This window comes from Balaenoptera musculus, chromosome 12 (genome assembly GCF_009873245.2).
Source record: "Balaenoptera musculus isolate JJ_BM4_2016_0621 chromosome 12, mBalMus1.pri.v3, whole genome shotgun sequence".
Lineage (NCBI taxonomy): Eukaryota > Metazoa > Chordata > Mammalia > Artiodactyla > Balaenopteridae > Balaenoptera > Balaenoptera musculus.
This window is the reverse complement of record NC_045796.1, coordinates 47,013,291-47,040,358: the sequence shown is the minus strand read 5'-3', so window position 1 is coordinate 47,040,358 and position 27,068 is coordinate 47,013,291. Positions and strand designations below refer to the sequence as shown.

The window sequence follows — 27,068 nt, the reverse complement described above, 5'->3', positions numbered from 1 at the left end:
AACTGACCAAAATCATAACTACATAATTGTCTGCTGGTTTGCTATGCCTGCCTCTTTCAGGAGACTAGAAGGTAGATTAGATTAGATTTAGGGCCAGTGCTATGAACACTACAATAAATACATCATTCAGGAGAGAGCCTAACATAAACATACACATTTTTTTTTTGAGGCGAAATTCACATAACATAAAATTGAGCATTCTAAAGTGAACAATTCAGTGGCGTTTAGTGCATTCACAGTGTTGTACAACCAACACTTGTATCTAGTTCCAAAACATTTTCAGCACCTCCAAAATGAAATCTCATACCCATTTAGTACTTACTCCCCAAATCCCCCTCTGCCCTAGCCCCTGGCAACCACCAATTTGCATTCTCTTGCTAACAATTTACCTATTCTTGATATTTTATATAAATGGAATCATACAATATGGGACCCCTTGTGTCAGGCTTCTTTCGCTTAGTGTAATGGTTTCAGGGTTCATCCACGTTGTAGCATGTATCAGTATTTCATTCCTATAACATTTCACTATTATATATTAGTCTGTAGTTTTTTCTTGTGTCTTCATCTGGCTTTGGTATCAGGGAAAGACTGGCTTCATAGGATGAGATAGTAAGTGTTCCTTCCTCTTCTATTTTTTGGAAGAGTTTGAGAAGTATTGGCATAAATTCTTCTTTAAATGTTTGGTGGAATTTGCCAGTGAGGCCATCTGGTCCTGGACTTTTTTTCTTTGTTGGGAGGTTGGTTTTTTGGTTTTTGGTTTTTTACTGATTCAATCCCCGTTACTTGTTATGTCTTTTGAGATTTTCTATTTCTTCTTAAGTCAGTTTTGATAATTTGTGTATTTCTAGGAATTTCTCCATTTCATCTACATTACTAAATTTTTGGCACACAATTCTTCATATTATTCTTTTATAATCTTCGTTATTTCTGTAAGTTTGTTAGCAATGTCTTCACTTCCATTGCTGATTTTAGTTATTTATGTATTCTCTTTCTCTTAGTCAGCCTAGCTAAAAGTCTGTCAATTTTGTTGATCTTTTCAAATTTGATGAAATATATGAATCTACAAATCTAAGAAGCTCAATGAACTCCAAGAATTATAAACACAAAAAATATACATTGAGACACAGTAGGGTCTCACAGTTTAGCATGAAGGCTTTCATTTTCTCAGGGTGTCACCTCAGGTCTTGTGTCTCTGAGCCCAGAGCCAATCTGGTTCATCTTCTGCAGAGGGCAAAGCTCTTCTACTGGGGAGGAGGAGTGGGCTCCTACCAGGACTCCTACCTACCAGGACTCCTACTGGGCTCCTACCAGTGACTACCAGGCTTCTCAGGGTAGGGAAAGGTATTTAGAGATCTAGTTGATCCTCTTAAAGACATCATCCATCGTCCCACTTTCATTTCCAATTAGCACTGCAGATTTCAGTGATGCCTCCCATTGTATGCCTTTCTGGAGTTCTGACAAGGAACTGACTGCTTCCTGACTTTTACCCTTGCAGGAGTTGGTTCCAATCACCACTTTCTGTAACTTTCCAAAATGATCATTTTTCTTTTCTGCTTTAATATCCACTTCCATTCTCCTTCTGGATTTAGTTTTTGCTCCTTTTTAATATATTAGTGGTTTTAAGAAGGACCAGAGATAAACTCATATCTCATTTAATCTTTATATCTATCTGAAACTGATATTATTCCCATTTTATAGATGAGGAAACTGAGGTTCAGAGAGTTTAGGAAACTTGTAAAAGGCCACAAAGATAGTAAGTGGTGATCTTTATACTACCTTATATAGCTTTACTAAGCATAAGTAGTCACAATTACTCCAATGTTACCTGGCTTCAGCAAGTGTGCTAAAACAAGTTTTTTTTATAGAGTTCCCTCTGTTCCCTATGGCATAAATCAAGAAGTTCATTTTCCTGGTACTCGTACCCCAAGACTAGACAGGTTCATTATTTTAACCTTTACTCATACTCAATGTTCCTAGAGACACAGGAATCTGTGTTAGGCAATTACTAGCAAAGGTTCAAGAAGCAGTAAAGAGGAAATCAAGTGGTAGTGATAGTGGCTGAGAGAGATTTGGATAGTTGTGCAGGAAGGAAGAGTGGATTTGCTTCTAGGTGGGCAAGGCAACAGCGACTCAAGTCTAGCCTACCAGAGCCCAGAGAGAGAACAGTTGATGATTTACTACTCCATTGCACTAAACAGCTAACACCAAAGAGTCCTCTGGGAAGAGGAACAGACCAGTTATGAGTTTATTTCCTCTCAGTTCCAAATAGAGCCTTCTTTGCCTGCACTGCAATATTAGAGCTGACTCTTTTAAATACCTCTGCTTGGTCAGCTGGCATGATACCAAGCTTTGTCAGTAGAGGGTGCTAAAGGAGGAGGGGCTTCTCTTCTCCGGTTCTGGTGTGCTCGTCTCAGCAGGTCCTAGCAGCGTGAATGGCTTCTCCAGCACCTGGCTCCTGCATCACCAGTCAGTTCTCTAGCGCTTGGCCCCATCACACAATGGTCAGCAGCATCTCCCTAGCACCTTAGAGGGAGAATTTCCGGCAGGTGTTGCAGAGTGGGTTTCCACCCGGACAATCCCCAGTGACTTCTCTGCTACCCTGAGAGCCATGCACGTTTCCTCTCCAGAGTCTGGATCTCAGTCTTGGGTTGGGGTGGTGGGCTCTTTGGACACGCTCTCTCAGTCCTAGGGGTAGTGGACTCTCCTTATATCTGTTATTTATTGCTGTTTTTTCAGTTGGTTTTTTTTTTTTTTTAGCATTCTCTTTATTTTTCACTAGGCAGTCCCTCACTACTCCAATCCTGTTATAATTAATGATTATATTAAACTTGTCATGTTCAAATTACATTGTGGTTTTTCTCTCCTGATTAGACTTTGGCACAGGGAATCTTTGGTCTCTGTGACCTTTATGATATTTTTCCAGTAGAAATTTTTGGTATAATGAACTGATGTAAAATTTTAAAAATTAACCTCTGTGGCTAAATGTTTATATATGAGGGAAAGATTAAAAAAAAGAATTTCTAGTAAGTATATTATATTCAACAACCAAGAAATATATTGCATACCTATTACACAAAAAGACATAAAGGCATACTGTTAATTTTGGACTTGAAAGATCTTTCAACACAGGGATGGCAAAAGCATTTCATCTTTAATGCCAACCCTGATGAACTATAATGGCTATCTGGGTTGAGAAGGATTTTAAGGCCAGAAAACAATGATCAATTTATGATATCTGCCACAGGTAAAAGAAAAGTGGTGGGAAAGCATGGTTATGTGTCAGCTGTTACCTGACCAGTTTTACAGATTAGTAAACTGAGGCAGAGAGATTTAAATGACTTGGTCAAAGCAAAGCTATATAACATAAAGGCTGTGGCTAACTCCTTATTTATGATTTCCAGTGCACTGCTCTTTACCTGTTGCTGCTCCAAGTGATGATGGAGTTTTGAGCAGGCAAAGTAAGAAGCACGAACAAGCTAAAGATGAGGCTGGTTACCCTTAAATCACTTTTAGGATCTGTGGTGCATATCTGGGAAGTCAGATTTATTGCCCACCATAGTAATAAATAGATCTGAAATAAAATGAACTTACAGAGTTTTCTAACTCTAGAAACAGGACGGCATTGAGTGTCATTAAATTAAGAAACCCCAATGCTTTACCATTTACTTAAAGAGATGTCATATGTTAATTTGGTTTTCAGACAGATTTTAAAAACATACTCACCAACAAAAGGGAATAGCACAGAAATTGCACCTAAGCCTAGTACATGTAAACATTAACTATACAAGTAAATATGTCTAAAAATAATATTTTCTTTTTTTAATTCACCAAAAAGAAATTTTATTTGCAGTTGACTGATGGGGAGGATGATAGCTAGTAATAGTTTGGACTTCGGACTGTAGAGAAAATATTTTCCTGGAAAATACTGTATGTCCACTTCAGATAGATCCTATGGAAATTCGAATTCAGCCCATTTAAGAGTATAACTTCTGCAAGGCCGATGAGATGTAGCTCTCCAGTTCTTGTACCTGGAAGGCTGTTATCCACCACAGGAGCACACAAGAGTGCCCTTAAGCAGCTCAATCCCACCTAGAATCTAATCAAAGGCGACCCAAGTTTGAATTTTCCTGCTAGACTACAGAATAAGGAGATTTTTGAAGTGCTTTTCTCACCTAGGGATACAGCAAAAGTGCAATTAAAAAAGGCAAAAGGAGAAACTCTTGTCTCTTAAGTCAAACATTCAGTTTATTAGTTGCCAGAACCCAATGACCTTTTGTTGGTATTTATTAAGCAGAAGCAATTTTGAGAACGTTTTCTCTTTTAACTTAGGAACTGCTTCTCTATATTTGCCTGTTTATTGAAAAGTTTTACCTGCACATCAGGCAATTAATTATATGCCACGTGATTGGAGGTCACCCTTGAAATGTTGATTTCTGAAGAAACAAAAAAAGCTAATTAGTTAAAGGATACATGAGAGAAGCTAGAAACTTCTGCTTTATCAATAGAACCAAAATTCGTAACTTGAGAGAGACTAGAGTCCTAGATTTCACTCATTACTTCGTTGAACTCACTCCTGAACACATACCATTGGTTACAAGGTGGGCCTGGCAAAAACACTGACCGATTTGGAATTTTATTATTCATGTTATTTTAGAAATAATTAATTTGTACATATTTCCTCAACCTTTAAACATTCGTAAATTATTAAAGAGCAAATAACAATTTAATCAAGGACTCAGCTCTCCTTTATAATTTATTCCACCAGCACTTACTAGTAATCCTAATCACAACTCTGCAAAGTTTCATAATTTCAAAGATCAAAGAGGTTAGGTACTTAGTTTAGTAACAGAAGATGTGGAATAAGAGTCCAATGTCCCTGCATATGAACTTCACTCTACTGAGACACATTTCTTTTTTTCTTTTTTAAAAATATTTATTTATTTGGTTGCACCAGGTCTTAGTTGCAGCAGGCAGCCTCCTTAGTTGAGACTTGCCAGCTCCTTAGTTGCAGCACACAGGCTCCTTAGTTGTGGCATGCGAACTCTTAGTTGCGGCATGCATGTGGGATCTAGTTCCCTGACCAGGGATTGAACCCGGAACCCCTGCACTGGGAGCACGGAGGCTTATCCACTGCGCCACCAGGGAAGTCCCTGAGACGCATTTCTTAGAAATAAATTTCAATTCTCCTTTTTTATTGTGTATTTTAAATGATTCCATTCCCAGCCAAAATAGAAAACTACTCTGGCTCTAATATTCATTTCCATTCTACTTTTGACTAGACAAGTCACAAGTAACATTTACTACCAGATACACTCTACTGTGTTTTATGGATGTAAAGCTCAGGAATCAGTGTTATAATTTTTCTACCTAAAGAAAAATCCAAATCAATAAACCACATTGTAGTTTAATTCAAATAGTATTGAGTCCAATACTGCATTCAGAAGAACCTGTTAATGAGTGTTACTTTGCTTGTTAAATGGATCACCAAGTGATTACAGGAGAAAATGCACAAACAGTAGAAAAAAAAATTTAAACAATGGAACATCTGCCATCTTGTGGTAAGAAGGAGGAAATGCAGCCACTGTTGAGTAGCTTCTAAATACTGAAACACTTCTGAGCATTTATTTCTTCACATGAACATTGCTATGCATGTAAAAAGCCAATAACAATGTAATAGTTTCATTTTTTCCATAATCCATTCACAACCATTTTGCTTGACAGATTATCCACGAGTAAATTGCAAGGGCACTGAGATCCCCTTAAATTTGCCAAACGTTAATAGCTCCCTTCCTAAAACCAGTTGTCAAAAGATTGCTTCTCTATCCACCATGGCCTAGTAGTTTGATGCTAGTAGGCATCGAACTGCAACAGAAGGCTCAAAAGCAATTCATCTGATGTCTAAATAACACTTGAAGATTTGACTTCCCTCACAATTCTGGCCCCATCTATCTCCCTTTACCTGACATAACAACAACAGTAGTAGTTAACACTTGCTGAGCATTAACTGTGTATTGACTCAACCCTTACAACAACCTTAATGAGGTGAGGACTATTATCATCTTCCTCATTTTAAATTAAGAAGCAATTGAGGCACAGAGAAGTTAGTAACTTGCACAAGATTGTGGAGAAAAAAGGATCTTTAAGCTGCTGAAACTTATTACATGTGATAGCATACAAATTGAAGTTTTCACTTAAAACCTTGAAATCCATGTCCTTTATACCACAATATAAATAAGAAATGCTATGAACCCCAGGTATAAGAGAAGCTTCAGTAGTAATTTTACTGAAGCCACAGAAACCAGAAGATGCAGGTAAATTACTTCAATGTAAGGACTTCAAAGAATCTCCTATTGACAGAACGCTAGTAGGTTTGGTAATTATACAACTACCTTATAGTACCAATGGGATTTGGAAGCTTTCACCCATGTCACAAGGAAAATGAGAAAATTGAGAACACAGCAACATCTTCATTAACTTAGTTAAAGGACTGGCCCCCACCCCCTTGCTGAATTGAGGTGTTTGTTTTAAAGTGCCATTTTTTAAGAATGAAATGATAGTGATGGTTGATAGCTACTATACCCTCATCAGGACCACATGATTCTTCCAGATGACTTACATACCTTATTTTTTGTGTTAGGCTTTTAGCCACATGGCAAAATCTTCCTTCTCCTGGGAAGAAAAGAAACTAAGATAGTCACTAATGTCCCAGCAACACTGAACTGCATGAATCTGCAAGTCATTGCAAAAGATAATTTGAGAAAAGGAAAAGAAAGCTGTAAGGTTGTATAAAATTTCCATCCCTTTGACCAGAAATGATCTGTTCATATTTTTTAGTTAATTAAAAATTTACACATTAAAAATATTGAATAAAAACCCCATGATAACCTCAATAGATGCAGAAAAAAACTTCTGATAAAATTCAACATCCATTTATGATAAAAATTCTTCAGAAAGTGGGCATAGAGGGAACATACCTCAACATAATAAAGGCCATATATGACAAACCCACAGCTAGCATCATACTCAATGGTGAAAAAGCTGAAAGCATTTCCTCTAAGATCAGGAACAAGACAAGGATGCCCACTCTCACCACTTTTATTCAACACAGTTTTGGAAGTCCTAACCACAACAGAGAAGAAAAGGAGTCCAAATTGGAAAAGAAGTAAAACTGCCACTGTTTGCAGATGACATGATACTATACATAGAAAATCCTAAAGATGCCACCAGAAAACTACTAGAGTTCATCAATGAATTTGGTAAAGTTGCTGGACAGGAAATTAATATACAGACATCTGTTGCATTTCTATACACTAACAATGAAATATTAGAAGGAGAAGTTAAGGAAATAATCCCATTTACCATTGCATCAAAAAGAATAAAATACCTAGGAATAAACCTACCTAAGGAGGCAAAAGACCTGTAGTCTGAAAATTCTAAGACACTGATGAAAGAAATTGAAGACGACACAAACAGATGGAAAGATATACCATGCTCTTGGATTGGAAGAATCAATATTGTTAAAATGACCATACTACCCAAGGCAATCTACAGATTCAATTCAATCTCTATCAAATTACCATTGGCATTTTTCAGAGAACTAGAACAAATAACTTTAAATTTTGTATAGAAACACTAAAGACCCCAAATAGCCAAAACAATGTTGAGAAAGAAGAATGGAGCCAGAGGAGTCAGGCTCCCTGACTTCAGACTATACTACAAAGCTACAGTAATCAAAACAGTATGGTACTGGCACAAAAACATATAGACCAATAGAACTGGATAGAAAGCTCAGAATAAAACTCATGTACTTATGGTCAATTAATCTAGGACAAAGGAGATAAGAATATACAATGGAGAAAAGACAGTCTCTTCAGTAAGTGATGGCGGGAAAACTGGACAGCAACATGTAAGAAAATGAAATTACAACATTCTCTAACACCATATACAAAAATAAACCCAAAATGGATTAAAGACCTAAATGTAAGATCGGATACTATAAAACTTCTAGAGGAAAACATAGGCAGAACACTCTTTGACATAAAATTGCAGCAGTATCATTTTGAATCTGCCTTCTAGAATAATGGAAACAAAAACAAATGGGACCTAAATAAACTTAAAACCTTTTGCACAGCAAAGGAAACCATAAACAAAACAAAAAGACAACCTATGGACTGGGAGAAAATATTTGCAAATGATAGTACTGACAAGGGATTAATTTCTGAAATATATAAACAGCTGATACAGCTCAACATCAAAAAAACAAACAACCCAATCAAAAAATGGGCAGAAAATCTAGATAGACATTTCTCCAAAGACATAGAGATAGCCAACAGGCACATGAAAAAATGCTCAACATCACTAATTATTAGAGAATGCAAATCAAAACTACAATGAGGTATCACCTCACACCCATCAGAATGGCCATCCTTAAAAGTCTACAAATAACAAACACTGGAGTGGGTGTAGAGAAAAGGGAACACTCCTACACTGTTGGTGGGTATATAAATTGGTACAGCCACTATGGAGAACAGTATGGAGGTTCCTTAAAAAACTAAAAATAGTTACCATATGATCCTGCAATCCCACTCCTGGGCATATATCCGGAGAAAACTCTAATTCAAAGAGATACATGCACCCCAATGTTCACTGCAGCACTATTTACAATAGCAAAGACATGGAAGTAACTTAAATATCCATCAACAGATGAATGGATAAAGAAGATGTGGTACATATATACAATGGAATATTACTCAACCATAAAAAAGAATGAAATAATTCTGTTTGCAGTGGCATGGATGGACCTAGAGATTATCATACTAAGTGAAGTCAGACTGAGAAAGACAAATATCATATGATACTTACAAGTGGAATCTTAAAACAAAATACAAATGAACTTATTTACAAAACAGAAACACACACAGAGATAGACGATAAATTTATGGTTACCAACGGGGATAGTGGGGGATTAGGAGTTTGGGATTAACGTATACACATTACTATATATAAAATAGATAAACAAGGTCCTACTGTACAGCACAGGGTACTATATTCAATATTATCTAATAATCTATAATGGAAAAGAATCTGGAAAAGGATATATATGTATATCTGAATCACTTTGCTGTACACGTGAAACTAACACATTGTAAATCAACTATACTCCAATAAAAATTTTTTTAAAAATTTGTATATTCATAGTCCAGCATTCAAATCCCCATGAAAGCAGCCAATGCTTCAATGCTACCAGTTTCATGATCACCTTTCCTAGATATTTGTATGATCAAGTAATTTTATCTATTGTTTTCATTTTACACAAAAGGTATGTCACATGTCCCAGGTCTTCCTCTTTTCACTTAATGATGTGTCTTGAAGGTATTTCCATATATACAGTACATAGTTCTCATTCTTGTTAGTTATAGCTGTATAGTATTCTTTCTTAAGTGTCATTCAATGCATCCTATATTAAACATTTAGGCTATTTTAATCTTTTATTACTTTAAGCAATGTTTCATAATGAAGACTTCTGAAAGTCATATTGCACATAAAGTATATTAAATTTTCCAAAATGGCATTTTAAATCAGATTATTTGATTTTGATACAGAGTGTCAAATTAAGCTCAAGAGGTTATACTGACTTACTTACACAACCTACTGCAAAACACAACTTCCTTAAACTCTTGCCAACAGTTGTTCTTTATAACATGATAGGTTTAAAAAATTAGGTTAAAAAATTTAAAAGTATCTTCATAGCTTTTAACTTGCATTTCCTAAATTAAGGTTAAAAATCTTTTCATACTTAAGAATTATTTGCATTTTTTCCCAGTTAACTCTCCACATCCTTCATGCCTTAAAAAAACCTTTATCTTTAGATATTAGCCTCTTGAACTGTGACAAGTTGCAATTCTGCACACTGCCCGCCCCATTTGTCATTTTTCTCAATTAGAAGTTGCTAGTCTACAGAATCTTTTAAATATCAATTTCGTTTACAGTTTGGGTTCAGTGTCATACTTAGAAAGGCCTAGTACTTTCTCAAAAGTCCCTTATGGTTTCTAGTACTTAGTTTCATTTTCCCTTTCCAACTAATCTGATTCTTCTGATGGAGGGCATAAAACTTTTTTCCCATTTGGCTACCCATTATTCCAATACCACTTAAAGAATAATCTCTCTTCCCTCATCAACTTGAAATATTTTTATCCAATATTAATTTCCAAATGTATTAGAGTATTTATACATCCTGTATTATGATCTTTTTCACTATACACCAGAACCGTAGCTTCTTTACACTTTTATTTCTAGAAATTTTTGTTATTGCTCTTGTAAATGGGATCTTCCTTTTTCCAACAGATCTTCTGGTTGTTGTTCAGATATATTAACAGTTGCTGGTTTCTGTGTATTAATGTTGTACCCAGTCACCTGGCTGAACTTGCTTGTTTCATACTGTTCTTTTGAGGCTTCAGTTGTATATAAATGCTTCTATTTGTAAACAGGAAAACAAAACCTAAATGTGACCAAGCAGGCTCACCTCAGTACTGAAACAAATTTTTGGTATACCCTTGTAATCGAACATTAATACAGAGCAGTTAAAATGAGCTGCCCTTGTTAAACAGGGTTAGATAATTAAAATGTAAAGAAGCAAGTTACAGAAGTGTACACATGCAATACCATTTGTTTCGCAAACACTAAATGCGTGTCACTATTTCACTAATGAAAGACTGAATTCCATAATTCCTAATGTCATAAGGGTTTATATGCTGACAGATATGCAGCAAGAGTGAAAACATGGATAAGATATGGTTACTTCTGAAGAGTGGGAGGGAAATTAAATGGCAAAGTGATAAGGAGGGCTTCTACTTCTTCTGTGTAATTTATTTAAAGAAAAAAAAAAGCTTGAACCAAATACCGCTAAAGTGAAACATCTGTTAAATACAGGTGGGAGAACGGCTGTTCATTACAAAAGTCCAGGTGCTTTTGTGAATGTCTGAAGTATTTCTTAACACAGGCTTTTAGAGAAACATTTTTGACTGACCTGTTGTCTAGCATTCTATAATTTTTATCTCAAAATAATCAATTTGGGCTTTGTGAAAAGAGAGATTTCACTGATTTTGGCAAGTTTCTGAAATGTTTTACTTTCTCCTTTGCATATTTTAGTAGTAGAAATTACCCCATTTGTCTGCTTTCTACCGCTAGAATGTAAGCTATAGGAGCAGGCATTTTCCCCTTTATGTTCAGATGCATACTCAAAGCCTTAATGGGTAGACACTCAATAAATTGAACGATAAATGACTTTTAAGTGTTGATTTCCTTGATTTGGAAACCTGGGTGTAATTGTGGAACCTGGATACCATGTAAATGCAGTACAAGAACCAGGTTTTGTCTAAACAGCAGGTTTTATTTTAGCCTTAATATAAACACAGGAAAGTTCTGGTAAAACACAACCATACAATTTCTTGTCTACTTGGTATATAGTAGGGATTGGCAAGAGTCACATATAGCTCAGTATGGAAGCTATAGTTTCCTTTTCTGATTATGGATTTCTTCTTTTAACTCAGAATCTCCATTTCCAGTTTTTGAGAATCTTTGGTTCAGCTCAAAGATAATTCCTATATCTCAATTGCATAGCTTGTATCATTAATTTCAGAGATAAATTATGATAATGAGATATCAATCGTCACCAACACTGACTGGTTAATCTATAGAGAACAAGACTGTAGAACTCCTATTACATTAAGAAATAATAATTACTGTAAATACAGTAATTTCCTGAAGAAATAGTTTATGGATGTCTTTGAAGTTGCTCATCAGTATCTTCCACCTCTAGTGTATTCTATTTCTACAGAAACAGTCATGTCATTAGCCTACGAAAAAAGACTCCATGATGTAATAAACAGACAAAAGACAATCCAAGTACAATTTTTTAATAAAGATAATTACAAAAGATGGAAAAATCAGCTCAGAAAGGCCAATTACTTCTCTAATAGAGCAGTTTTTTGACATAATAACACATCAGTTTTAAATACTATCACATAAAGCATGGTGGAGAAAAGAAATTTTGCTTCGTAATTAGAAAACTCACAATAAAACTTGCCAAGAAAAACAAAACCAAAAAAGCCATTTTGAAAATAAATACAGTCCATGCCAAAGTAGTATAAAATGAAGCCAGAAGTCTTCAAAAAGAAAACATTTTTCTTCCCAATATTTTCTCACTGAAAGTGATGAGACTCTCAAATTCAAGGGTTGCTGAGCTGCTCTGATTTGGCTCTGTTAAAAGAGGCAACATGAAATATTAAAAACAGCACAATCACCATTTAATGCACCGACCAATGGATCAGTCTTCAGTGAGTCCTCATTCTGGGCTCATACCAAGAAACACGCTAAGCTGACAGTGCCTTGAGTGTTTTTGGAGTACTGACTGCCTTGATCTTTCTAGGGGTTTTACAATCTATTCCAAGTCATCCTATGAAGGCTAGCACAAAATTATGTGTGGCTAAGCATTTACATGCTTTTCAACAATAAAAACCTCAACTACGGTTTTTAAAAAAATTATGTACGGTTTAAAAGAAAAATTATGTTATGCTAGCCCAGTGCTTCTTAAATTTACCTGTCTCACAACACTAAAAAATCATGTATACAGAAATAAGAGCACCATGAAAGATCACGAGTGCCTACATAAAAGTTAATAGCGGGCTTCCCTGGTGGCACAGTGGTTAAGAATCCACCTGCCAATGCAGGGGACACGGGTTTGAGCCCTGGTCCTGGAAGATACCATATGCCATGGAGCAACTAAGCCTGTGCACCACTACTACTGAGCCTGTGCTCTAGAGCCCACGAGCCACAACTACTGAGCCCGCGTGCCTAGAGCCTGTGCTCCACAACAAGAGAAGCCACTGCAATGAGAAGCCTGCGCACCGCAACGAAGAGTAGCCCCCGCTCGCCCCAACTAGAGAAAGCCCACAAGCAGCAATGAAGACCCAACGCAGCCAAAAATAAATAAATTAAATAAATTAAAAAAAAAAAAGTTGATAGCAAAACAAGGCTCAGATAAATTATGTTCAAGAATATAAATTGAGGCTTCCCTGGTGGTGCAGTGGTTGAGAATCTGCCTGCCAATGCAGGGGACACGGGTTCGAGCCCGGGTCTGGGAAGATCCCACATGCCGCGAAGCAACTGGGCCCGTGAGCCACAACTACTGAGCCTGCGCGTCTGGAGCCTGTGCTCCGCAACAAGAGAGGCCACGATAATGAGAGGCCCGCGCACCGCGATGGAGAGTGGCCCCCACTTGCCGCAACTAAAGAAAGCCCTCGCACAGAAACGAAGACCCGACACAGCCATAAATAAAAAATAAACAAAAAATTTAAAAAATAATAAAACAAGGAGAATCAAACATTAAAAAAAAAAAGAATATAAATTGATCTATATTCAGTTACAATACTTATTATTACCAGTCTTTGTAATTTTTTAAAAGCAAGCTACATAAATGAAAAATGAGAAAGTAGATGACATATAAACTAACAGTTAAGATACATATATTGTCTTATGCACCATTACAGACTAAAATTCAGAGCATCTCATAACAACTTACTGATATTCCAGGTTCAGTTCAGTACTTCTCAAAAGAATACATGTACACCCACCCCAACCCCAGTATGTGCTCATTATTTTTATAGTATATGAAAATTACTAGATAAAGAATATAGTTTACCCTTTGGTATCTGTTTTTTCACCACTATTGTCCTTGGATTTATCTTCTTCTTTAACATCTAAAAACAAAAATTGGGAAGAGATTAACACCTACTTTGAAATATAAAGTGTATACATTTTATTTTAAAATGTATCTTACTTAAAATATAAAAAACTGCCATATACAATCTTACTATTCATGAAATCAGTAACTAAATAAGCTTTGTGTTAGGTGCTGTACTAAATGACAGAGGTTCAAGGTGTCAGTATAACACTGTAGTCCTGCCTTTGGGAAGTTTTCTTCTATGGGATCACAGCACTACAGCCAGGATATGTGCTGTGAAGAAGTCCAGCCTACAGATGTGAGCACAGCACTGTGGGAGATTAGGAAAGGCTATGATGAAGAAGTGACGTCTGAGAGACATTCTGAAGAACAAATAGTTTTTGGGTGGGAAACGGGGAGAAGTATCTTGAACAGAGGGAAAGCTTAAAAGGACTTTGAGGCAAGAAGGAATTAGGTTGGAAGGAAGAACTGAAAGACCAATGTGGCTGGAGTACTGTGAGAAGGGGACAGAATTAGATGAGGCCAGAGACAAAACAGAAGCTAAATTCTACTGCTTATATAACCATTAGTTTTTAACCCTCACTAAATAAGTACCAAAACTTTACTATTTAAAAAAAAATTAATGAAACAGGAGGAGCAACACTACCTATTCAAGATCACTGAAACAAATCAGCCCAAATGTACTAAATTTTTTCTTTAGATAAGCAAATAAACCAAAGTTGTGAGGCACTGATTATAATACAAACACATGGCAATATGGTTACTATGACATTTGTTTAGGCTTCTGGCTTAATTTAGGATGTGCAAACTTAAATAATTCAAAGTGCCAAATGGGATAGGGGGAGGGAGGTACAGAAAAGAAACGTTCCTAACTTCAGGTTTTGAACTACAGATTTTTTAAAATGTTTTTTCTATGGTAATATTTCTTTTATCTGTAGGCTGCAAGATTTTAACAAATCTAAGACCCTATAAGAAGAATTTCATTACCAAATTTCATTACCGTATCAGTAACAAAAGTATTTAGGAACTACTATGAGATTAATCCATTACCAGGCCATTAAGCCAGATCAAAAAGTACTCTCAATTTTAGCTTAAATAGCAATGAAAGATAAGCACCATAGTGCACCCACTTTCCCGTTTGGAAGAAAAAGCATAGAAAAGATAAAGATTTAAAAACAGGAAGAAACACCAAAAAGGAAAACAAACAAACAAACAGAAAAACCAGACAAGACAAATTGACAGTAAGAGAAAAAAATACTAGAAAAATCCTACAACTAAAGCTAAGTCCTTCTTACCTCCATCACAGCTGGAATTTCTGGATGTCAATCAGTACACAAGAGCAGACTGGAGCCATCATTGTAATACATTGGGAAGTTAAAATTATAAAACGGTAGATAGAGAACAGTAGCGTATAGAGGAGTCAATCCACGAACAAGAACAGAACTAGATGTGTCAGACATGCTACGGATTCCTAACTCTCTAGTAAAAAAGAACACGAGAGCCAGCTTACTCACATAACTTCAATATGATAGGAAAAGGATGATGGACCAGTATCTCTGAATCAGTTTTCCACATGCTACAGGGTCAAAATTAACAGGTCAACTAAAACCTGTGCTCATCACCTTTACTTGCATATAGGTATCAGGTATCCATCAGGAAATGCACCAAGTGCAAGAATACAGATATTTAGCATATTGCATTCTCTAGCCATGAGCAGCTCAATCTAGCAGAGATATAAAAAGTCCCTAATGAGGTGCTATAATACAATGTGTTAAATAAAATAAAATGACCCAGGTATGTGTAAGTGCTCTGAAAACTCAGATAAAAGTAACACATTCTGGTAGCAAATTCAATGCCCTAAAGCATCTATTTTCTCAACAGATAAACTGACACAGCATTTTTAAAATTAAGACAGCAGAAAGTATTATCTCCTCCCAACCCAGCTCCCAAATCCCTTCCCATCTTTCTGCAGCTTTTATGCTTCCTTCATATAATTTCTGAACAAAGTCTATTCTCTGAGCCTTTTCAAAATAGTGAAACTAGTCTAAGGATAGATAATGTGACTCTTCTGTGTTTTATTACCATCAAATAAACTTACAGGTAGTTACAAATTATCTTAGAATTTCAGCTCTGCTCACAGGCTACATATGGATCTATAACCACTTTGTCCTCTCTCTTACCCAATCTGTATCATAGTGCAATGTTCACTATTTTAAGCCTATGTCGTCAAGAAGAGAGAGTTTCCTGTAATATAAAAACAAATGTGACTAATAACATTCAGAGAGCTCTAATTAAAAGAGCTTACTTACATGGGGGGAAGAAAAAAAGTCACCTACTTAGCACACTCACCCCCTCCAATACTTGTGTAATTGACTTCAGGATCTCATAAAAATTGCAGTATAGCTCACTTTCGAAAACTTACAATTAAAACATTAATCAAAAAATAAATCTGACCTGTTTTTTTGTCCTCCGTTTCCTTCTTGTCTTCTTCAATTCTAGCTTTCTTTGCTCCTTTCTTATGATCAGCCACATTTCTACGACCTCCCTCTCCTTCGTCCTCAGAATCTGAGAATTCTTCATCACAAGCTATCCGTTTGTCTGATGCTCGAACTGATACATTAAAGATTTTTAATAAAAGTTTTGACAAAAGCAGTCACAGGTTTTACAATTGTTAAGTGCACCCCTCTACAAAAGAACTAGCCAGTCACCACATTTAAAAGTAAGGATAACAGATTTTAAGATTAGAACTGAATGCATGGCTTGCTAAATACTGAAAATTTAGCTTTAATCTAGGAAGAAATAATTCAAAGAAACATGAAAAACATTTGCAGATCTCATTAAAAAAACAAACAACTTTGGAGGAAAAAAAACTGTGTTTTCCTGATAGGTGGTGGGAATGATGTCTTCAAATAAAAAGTAATCTTTTATTTCAGAGCTGAGAGGGGAAGTAGAGAAAATAAAAAATATGATTAACACCAAGTATGTTAGAATGTCTATACCATGATAGCATACCATTATGCTATAAACCTACGAATCATATTAAGTGGAATTAGACTGTAGAATCAAACAGAAGGTGCTTAATGTTATTCAACTCACTCTACATAAGTGGTTAATTTGTGGAAACTTCTGATCATATATGCAGTCAAATAAACTGAAATGGCTGATACTCCAATCAAGCTTTGAGACATAGGAAATTAAATCCACGTAAGATTAAAAATATGGTAAAAATAAAGACAGTAATGATAGTGTGCTCATGAACAGGGGTCCCCAACGCCCCGGACCATGGACCAGTACCAGTCTGCAGCCTGTCAGGAACCAGGCCACACAGCAGGGGGTGAGCAGCGGGCGAGTGAATCAGCGAAGCTTCATCTGTCGCTCCCCATCACCTTCATTACCGCCTGAACCATCCCCCACTCCCGGTCTGTGGAAAAACTGTCTTCCACGAAACCAGTCCCTGCTGCCAAAAAGGTTGGGGACCGCTGCTCATGAAAACATGTGAAGTTCCTGGGCCACCAAAACCTTCAATTTATAATGTTCTTTTAATAAACCAGAAAAATGTAACAGAATACACATCAAGGGACTATCTTACTAGAAATTCTCTTGTCTGGATCTTCTCCATCTTCATCTCCACTGTCTTCATGAACTGCATCTTCCGGAATAGCTTGCATTTGGACGCCAGGTGCATGTGGCAACATGCGTAAATTTTCAAATAAACGCTGTCTAAATTACAACATGCGCAGTTATTAGAAAAAATTATTTTCTTTCAAGTTCCTTTTAAATGTAAGAGGAAACATTATGCAAAAAAATTGCATCTTTTATCTAGCTTAACCTATGAATTAAAATAGTAACATTTACTGAGCACTGATACTTTACATATTATTAACCCATTTAATCCTCAAAATTTACAAGGTAGATACTATTTCATCCCCCATTTCAAGGATGAGGAAATATAAGCACAAAGGCAAATTAACTTGCCAAAAGTCACAGAGCTAGTATGTGGTAAAGAGAGCACACAAACCCAGGTCTGTGTACTACACATGTCTCTCTAAACACTCCATTCTTAGATAAAGCTTTATCAAAATGTTTCAATGAAAATAAATTTCACTTGCATGTAAAAGAAAATATAAAATTTATAGTGCCCCTTTCAATTGAAAAATCCATTTTAACTAATAGAAAATGGAAATATTTTTGAGCTATGAATCCCATACATTTTCCATTATTTTATAAAATTAATCAATAACCTTAAGGTTTCAAATACTTTTGACAAAGGAAATACCTATGTATAAAGCTAAAATGACCTACTGCATTTGGCCCTCTAAAAACTCCTAACGCTGTATCAAGATGAAATGTTTATCAAATCAATTCAATGATGTCTTACTTTATCTTTTCCATATATTCTGGAGTGTTCTGGTTTGTCATGTTTGAAGGACTAATATGCAGTTTGAAGTCTGGTCCAAAATACTCAAAGTAATCATTATATGGCAATTCTATCAAAAACAATGAAATAAAGTTACATATTAAAAGCTCAATTTTCACACAAATCCATGCACAAAATCCAGATGCAAGTTGTGAAATATTTCCAGAGAAAATGTTTAAAAGTGAATGCAAAATGAATTCATTAAGTGACTGCTCTCCTATTTACACGGTTTTGGAATCAACTGTAATCACCTAACATCTTTTTCTATGAATTGACAGTTCATCCAATAAAGACATCAAAATAAGAACACTTACCATTGGGAATCTCACAATCAAGGGCAACAGCAGTCTCATATGTCCAACATCGAGCAACATTGCGGATTGTATATCCACCTCCCCCAAGCATCAGTAATGGTAAATTGAAAGTTTTTACGACTTCTACACATTTAGCATGACCTAAAACAAAGAAAATTTGGGTAAATACATTTGCACATTGTAACAGTTGGAAAAATAAATTTTAAAAAGATAATACAAACAATACTTTACTCAACCAAAATGGCTTTTAATATGGGAAAATTTCTAGTTTAAAACTTCTATCAAACACCTTTTATGCAATGATATACAAAACACAATAAGACATAACTGGCTATGTTAGCAAGTGTCCCTGATCAAATATACAACTATATTAATATTAAAATATGAATATAACACATTTTATTAATGTGATATGAAGATATTATGTTCCTGTAAGGTTACCTGGGGGAAAAAATAAGTGAGGTTGCAATGAAACACTGTATAATCTAATCTAAACTGACTTTTTGTTACCACTTTCCTCCATAGACATGTACAGAAAAATTATGTAAGGCTATACAGGTTTAACTATAGGTTATCGTTAGGCAGTGGTATTATGGACATTTTTCTTAACTTATCTAAAATTATAAAATTAATATCTATTACTATTAAAAAAAACTTTAACAAATTTCTATGTGTAGAAATTTCAGTATAAAGTAAACCTAACATGAAAACAAAATATTTCCTTTGGATGCCATAGTTTAAAAAACAGTTACGAGTTACTAGTAACTTCTTATATTATCATCACCATTCAGGAACACAAGTCAATGTTTAAAGCAAGAAAAAAAATCCTTCAATTATAGAAGAAATTGATGTATGTTGAATAATATTTTGGAAAAATCAAAAGAGTACAAAGAAAAAACTACCTAAAATTCTATCATCCAAAGATAGTTTTTGAATATTCCTTTCCAATTCTTTTTGAGTTAATTTTTAAAAGCTTAATGGTATGTTTTCTTCATGTAACTATACTGTGAGCATTTTCATTAAGTAGTCAATAGTTACATTATATGCTTTGTGACCACCTAGAGGGGTGAGATAGGGAGGGTGGGAGGGAGGGAGATGCAAGAGGGAAGAGATATGGGGACATATGTATAACTGATTCACTTTGTTATAAAGCAGAAACTGACACACCACTGTAAAGCAATTATACTCCAATAAAGATGTTAAAAAAAAAGGGTATAAAAATATGTATAAATACGTGAAATTATGTATAAGGACATAAAAAGTGTAAATACATAAACATATAACATATATAAAAACACATATATATATATATATATATATAAAACAGTTACATTATATGATTCATAACCCAACTGTTATTACTGCAATTATGAAAATTCAGGTTTCTTATAATAGAGGAAAACCATTTGGGTATTTTTTAAAGATGAAACAAACAAACAGTTAACTTAAAGATAACAGTAAAGATAGCTGGCTAAACAAAGACATTTACTTTTCTTTCATCTCAAAACCTGATAAAAATGGTTATAAAGGAATTTTTTAAAGGCTAAAATTTATAAAAATGAAGAATGGGAGAGCATACAACAGTATCAATAGAAAATAAGATAGAAAGGAGACAGACAAGAGGTAAACTGACTTTAGCAGTTTGAACTGAAGCTGGCAGTGGAGAAAGCTTGGAATCAAGTTTGACATTTGGGATTGCAAATATCTTTACATGCTTTATACAACGGACATTCTATCAGTCAGCTGAAATAGAATATAGATTTATAGTAAGTAAAATAAAATGCTGTAGTTTGTGATTATGAAAGCTATTGCTTTTAAGTACAAGCATTAATAACTTTCAAAAAGTTAAGAAAACTGACAAGTTAATACACATCTTAAGAGTACATTAAGTAGATTTTAAGAAGATTGTATCCATTTTGAGGAAACAGATGGTTATCTGCACATTATTTTCAACAATACGAAACTTCTGCTTTTTGGCCACTTTTGACCTAGCAAGAAAAGGGGCAATTAATTTCAAATTGTTCAACCTAATATAAGCAGAATAGATTGATTACGTCATAATTCTAATGCTGGCTGGCATAGGAGCTATTGTAACATCAAATAAAATAGCCTTTAATATCTGTATTTAGTTATTAAATTCCATTTAGGCCAAGAGTTGTTCTGGAAAAAGTTCTACCTGAGAATTCTTCACATTTTATGAGAGAATTCAAAGCAGAACATGAACTTGTTACCTAAAAGTTCACAAGGAAAACAACTCTAAAATCATGTACAATATCCATGATAAATCACAACTAATCCACACATAATAAATTTTAAGAACTTATTAAATAAAATTTCAGATTTATTCTTATACCCTAGCAGTTCATTCCATAATGGTGATCTTTACTTTGGTCTGGACCTCTATCATACGTTGATTTCAACACTTATAAGCAAAGAACAGCTCGATGTTCTACCAGATCTACAGAGGAAATTCACCCAAACAGGAACAAGTCAGAAGGCTGTTCTTCATAGAGGTAAAACTGATAGAACACTTGATCCATCTGAATATAATGTACTATTTATAAATACCGGCAATTTATTCATGAGTAAGGAGAAAACTAAGGAAATGACAAAATTGTATGGGGAAAAACAAGTTATGCAAAAGGGAAATTGAATAAGCTGAAACACGCTTTAATGTTGCTGGTGATGCCATTAACACTGAATACCATGACCAAAATTCTGGTCTAAATACCAGATTTAAATTGTAAAAATGGAAATATTGGAAGGGTGTATGCATGTGTTGGGGACAAAGTGGTGACTCCCTCTTCTTTCACAATGTAAAGTGAATATACAAGGTTAAAATTAAAAATTAAAAATAATAAAGCTTGGGGAAATGGATTAGAGACCTAAATATAAGACTGGACACTATAAAACTCTTAGAGGAAAACAGGAAGAACACTCTTTGACATAAATCACAGCAAGATCTTTTTGGATCCACCTCCTAGAGTAATGGAAATAAAAACAAAAATAAACAAGTGGGACCTAATGAAACTTCAAAGCTTTTGCACAGCAAAGGAAACCATAAACAAGACGAAAAGACAACCCTCAGAATGGGAGAAAATATTTGCAAATGAATCAACGGACAAAGGATTAATCTCCAAAATATATAAACAGCTCATTCAGCTCAATATTAAAGAAACAAACACCCCAATCCAAAAATGGGCAGAAGACCTAAGTAGACATTTCTCCGAAGAAGACATACAGACGGCCACGAAGCACATGAAAAGATGCTCAACATCCCTAATTATTAGAGAAATGCAAATCAAAACTACAATGAGGTATCACCTCACTCCTGTTAGAATGGGCATCATCAGAAAATCTACAAACAACAAATGCTGGAGAGGGTGTGGAGAAAAGGGAAACCTCTTGCACTGTTGGTGGGAATGTAAATTGATACAGCCACTATGGAGAACAATATGGAGGTTCCTTAAAAAACTAAAAATAGAATTACCATATGACCCAGCAATCCCACTACTGGGCATATACCCAGAGAAAACCGTAATTCAAAAAGAAACATGCACCCGAATGTTCATTGCAGCACTATTTACAATAGCCAGGTCATGGAAGCAACCTAAATGCCCATCGACAGACGAATGGATAAAGAAGTTGTGGTATATATATACAATGGAATATTACTCAGCCATAAAAAGGAACGAAAATGAGTCATTTGTTGAGACGTGGATGGATCTAGAGACTGTCATACAGAGTGAAGTAAGTCAGAAAGAGAAAAACAAATATCGTATATTAACGTGTGTATGTGGAACCTAGAAAAATGGTACAGATGAGCCAGTTTGCAGGGCAGAAGGTGAGACACAGATGTAGAGAATGGACATATGGACACCAAGGGGGGAAAACTGCGGTGGGGTGGGGATGGTGGTGTGCTGAATTGGGCGATTGGGATTGACATGTATACACTGATGTGTATAAAATTGATGCCTAATAAGAACCTGCAGTATAAAAAAACAAACAAAACAACTAATACTAAACTTTCATTGGGTTATTTGTATGGAAATATGTTAATATAAATGTTTCAGACATTACATGAAATTTCTAAAAATCTTATATTTGTATTTGTATGGAAATATGTATGGAAATATGTTAATATAAATGTTTCAGACATTACATGAAATTTCTAAAAATCTTATATGTTCTGGTATAATGTTATAAGTAATAATCCTAGTTATTACTTTAAAATGTATATCTCAGAAATAACTAATTTTCTTGTCAACTGCATTATTATGAACTTTCATCAAATCTTTAACCGTGGTCATTTTTAAGTCTTTTGTCATTTACAGACAGTTCTGGGTGTACTCTGATGATTTTGCAAATATGTTCCTATAAAAGGGTTTCATCTTCAAGAAATTCATGGAAAAGACTCTGACAAGTACAGGTTTCTGGTAACTGACTGTACTGCTGAACTGAATGAATAAACATTTTCAGAACTCTAATGAAAAACTGATGAACTCATAAAAGTGCTAACAAAAGATCAAGATGAAAAAAAAAAATTAATTACATGGGACTGAGTGAACTGATGAGGACGAGTATAATTTTTGTGACTTTCTGTCTGAATTAAAAAAAAAAAAAATCCCACAAGGACTCAGAGGCAGAGAATATACAAATCAATTTTCACTGCAAAGTAAAGGAGCTGTTGCAGTGGAGGATTACTGGACTGAATGTCAATATTATGACATAGTATGAGTGTGTTTCATGTTTGGTAATTGCAATCATTGTTGCTTTTGTTGTGGTCATCCATGTACAATGCTTGGTGTCAGTCTATTTATCTCTTGTAAAAATAAAAAAAAAATAAAAAAAAAATTTATTTTTATAAAAATAAATAAATAAATAAAGCTTGGGGAATTCCCTTGTGGTCCAGTGGTTAGGACTCTACACTTGCACTGCCAAGGACCTGGGTTCAATCCCTGGTCAGGGAACTAAGATCCCACATGCTGCATGGTGCAGTCAAAAAAAAAAAAAAAGAAACAAAAGCTTGCATGTTATTTAAAGAAAGGTAAGCACCAAAAGAATCAACAAAAATTGTTGAAAATTATGCTAAGTGTAATATGTGGAATCAAAAAAACAAATGAACAAACATTACTAAACAGAAATAGTCATAGATACAGAGAACAAACAGATGGTTGCCAGAGAGGAGGAGAGAAATATATGAGGGAGATTAAGAGGTACAAACACTGAGTTAGAAAATAAATGAGTCACAGGTATGAAATGTACAGAGTGGGGAATATAGTCAATAGTTAGTAATATAATATTTTTGTTTGATGACAGATGACAACTAGACTTAGCATGGCGATCATTTTGAAATGTATAGAAATATCAAACCACAATGTTGTGGACCAGGAACTAACATAGTGTTGTACGTCAGTTATATTTCGAAACAAACAACAAACAAACTCATAGAAAAAGAGATCAGATTTGTGATTACCAGAGGCAAGGAGTGGGGGGAGGGGAGATTAGATGAAGACAGTCAGAAGGTACAAACTTCCAGTTAAAAGATAAATAAGTATTAGGGGTGAAATGTACAACACGATAAAGATAATCAACGCTGCTGTATGTTATAAATGAAAGCTGTTAAAGAGAGTAAATCCTAAGAGTTTGCATCACAAAGAAAAATGTACATATTTTTAATGTATTTCTTTAATGTTGTACCTATAGGAGATGAGTGCTCACTAAACCTACTGTGTTAATCATTTCATGATGCTGAAATCATGATGTTGAAGTCAAATCATTATGTTGTACATCTTATGCTCACATGGTGCTGTATGCCAACAACATCTCAATAAAACTGGAATAAATAAATAAACAAATAAATAAAAGTTTTAAAAAAAGAAGAAAATCGCTGCCTTGGTTGGTATTGCAACAAGCCTTATGAAACTACTCATGTATGAATATATACATAAATTTGACAAAATAAAAGATACATGCATATGACAAAAACCCATAAAAAACACAAAACACATGGTTCCCTGTTAAAATAGCAGGTAAAAATGAAATGACAACTTTTATGAGAAGTTCTTAGGAAGAAAAAAATTTTTTTTCCTGGAATATCACCTTTCAAATTGCTTACCTTTGACTGTCAAATTGAAGCAACCAAGTCTATCACCGGATAGTGAGTCTGCACCACACTGTAGCACCACAGCACTAGGTTGATACATCTCCATCACTTTTGAGATAATCTATGTACAAGGTAACAAATGTTAATGTCTCTAAAAAACATTTTAGAATTCCTTTTCATTTTTGAAAATAATAATACTTACAGGCTTAAATATCTGCCCATATGATTCATCATCTATACCATCTCTCATTGGAAAATTGACAGCATAGTATTTGCCTTTTCCTGCACCAATATCCTAAAATACATAGTTAAATAGATCTGAGAATATATCATAATAAAAAGTTTGAAATATTTAATTATTAAAATATTTTTAAAAGATTAAAAGAGTAGGTAATAAAACCCAATTCTTAATTCATCTAGTAGGCTGAGAAAGGAAATAATACAGAAAAAGTGCATATTACAACATTTATGGATGGCTTTTAAAGCTGAAAAGAACCAATTCCACTTAATCTGTAATGATTATTTTGGGGAGAAAAGAAATTTAACACAGTTAAAGGCAATTTGAAGTTAAATATTACTCAAGAAATTTGTCATAAACAAAATACACAAGACAACTTTATAGGTAAAACTGTAGGAAATATAAATTCTGAGCCAAAAAACCCTGCAGGACAATTGTCTCTAAAGTAGAATCCTTCTTGTGGCTCACAATCTGGTATGAGTTTACTTATAAGACTTTCTTGAAGTTTTAACAGTTGCAGACTAAAGCATTGAAATCTGTTCTTTAATTGGGTTTGAAATAAATTTTGTTTCTACTTGTTGAACAAGTACCACTCTAGGCATTAATACCTCCCAAAAGAAGCAAAGGAGAGAAATTGAGAGCTGGGTTCCAGCTACACACACATACACACACACACACACACACACACACACACACACTTACTTAAAACATACATACATGTATTATATATACTTACTTATTTGTATATGTTATGCATGTGTATATCTATGTATATGTTCATACAGATATATACACACATAAACAGCTGACCTTTGAACAACACCAGGGTTAGGGGTACAGACCCCCATATAGTTGAAAACCTGAATTTAACTTTACAGTCTGTCCTCCATCTCCATGATTCTGCATCTGCGGATCAACCAACTGTGAGTTGTGTAGCACTGTAGTAATTATTTATTGAAAACAATCTACATAGAAGTTCAAACCTGTGTTGTTCAAGGGTCAACTGTATATTCCTAGAAGATACGGTAGAGACATTTCTACAAAACAGTGCTTTAACTACAACATCAAAGGATTGGGGGTAACTGATTCTTACATGTTTTAAATTACAGTTGACCCTTAAACAACAGGGTTTGAATTGTGGGTCCACTTACATGCAGATTTTTTTCAATAAATGTATTGGAAAATTTTTCGGGAAATTTGCAACAACCTGAAAAAACTTGCACATGACTGCAGTCTAGAAATATTTTTAAAAATTAAGAAAAAGTTAGGTATGTTATGAATTCATAAAATACATGTAGGTATACATATACAGAATATGTTAATTGACTTTATATTATCACGAAGGCTATTAAGTATTTATGCTTTTGGGGAGTCAGAGTCATATGCAGATTTTCAACTGCACAGGAGTCAGCGCCCCGACCCCTTCATTCTTCAAGGGTCAACTGTATAATGTCTCAATATATATGAATCTTTAGAATTACTAATACAAATACATGTTCTTCCCTTATCTCTCATGGAACGGTCTCAGCTTGAATCCATTTTTTTAAAAAGCATAGCTTACTCTTCAATATTAGAGTTATTATGATCCAACTTTCAATGAAAAAGCATGAAATTACACACTCACTCCTACCATTTTTCTTAAAGAATCTAAATTTTTATATAACTAAATACAAACTATACACATGTGGACAAACTTAAAGAACTGTAAATCCCTAGACTTCTGCACTAAACACACAGTTGGAATACATGTTGACGACACTAAGATTTCACAATACAGAAAGTTGGTCAGCACTTCTCACTCTAGCTAAAGGCTGGTAACTCAGAACTGTGGCCTTTGTTGGACCAAGTTTTACACCTTCCATTTCTTATTCCACAACTACTACTTTATCACACCTTCGGTTTTTTTCTTTCACCTAGACTACTGATCTAATAAATGCAAGCATAGTTCTAACAACAATCTAAGCTTAGACTAGCCTTCTTTTCTGATTTAGAATGAATTGTCAGGTAGAAAAGGTAATGTTTATTAAGTTATACTCAAGTTTCACGAAAGTCCAAATACAACTGCACATATAATGAAGCAGTTGATTTTAGTTTCCTAAATTTGGGGGACACCTTTATAATACGCAAAAGGAAAAAATTTTGACATTTTATACAGGGAGTATAAAATCCTAAGAAAAGAGATATTGAAAGTCATTCTCAATCTTTTTAAAACACATATTCTCCAATATTTTCTAACAACTTCAAGTATACCG

At 34.7% G+C, this 27,068-nt stretch overlaps 1 protein-coding gene across 3 annotated transcripts in view; it reads right to left on the bottom strand.

The window, feature by feature from the left end:
* Window positions 1-4,258: 4,258 nt before the first annotated feature.
* HDAC2 (histone deacetylase 2) overlaps window positions 4,259-27,068 on the bottom strand; it is a 40,726-nt gene continuing 17,916 nt past the window's right edge. The window contains exons 7-15 of one of the 3 annotated variants that reach the window (XM_036871995.1): window positions 24,781-24,873; window positions 24,591-24,699; window positions 18,473-18,613; window positions 18,120-18,228; window positions 17,331-17,461; window positions 16,196-16,351; window positions 13,700-13,757; window positions 6,621-6,669; window positions 4,265-4,433 (exon numbers count right to left, since the gene is read on the bottom strand). In XM_036871995.1, the coding sequence (XP_036727890.1) occupies window positions 6,642-6,669; window positions 13,700-13,757; window positions 16,196-16,351; window positions 17,331-17,461; window positions 18,120-18,228; window positions 18,473-18,613; window positions 24,591-24,699; window positions 24,781-24,873 (825 nt within the window). In that variant the 3' untranslated portion in view covers window positions 4,265-4,433; window positions 6,621-6,641. Of the gene's footprint in view, window positions 4,434-6,620; window positions 6,670-11,891; window positions 12,259-13,699; window positions 13,758-16,195; window positions 16,352-17,330; window positions 17,462-18,119; window positions 18,229-18,472; window positions 18,614-24,590; window positions 24,700-24,780; window positions 24,874-27,068 lie in introns of those variants that run through there. The other 2 variants (XM_036871996.1, XM_036871997.1) reach the window with 2 other exon arrangements.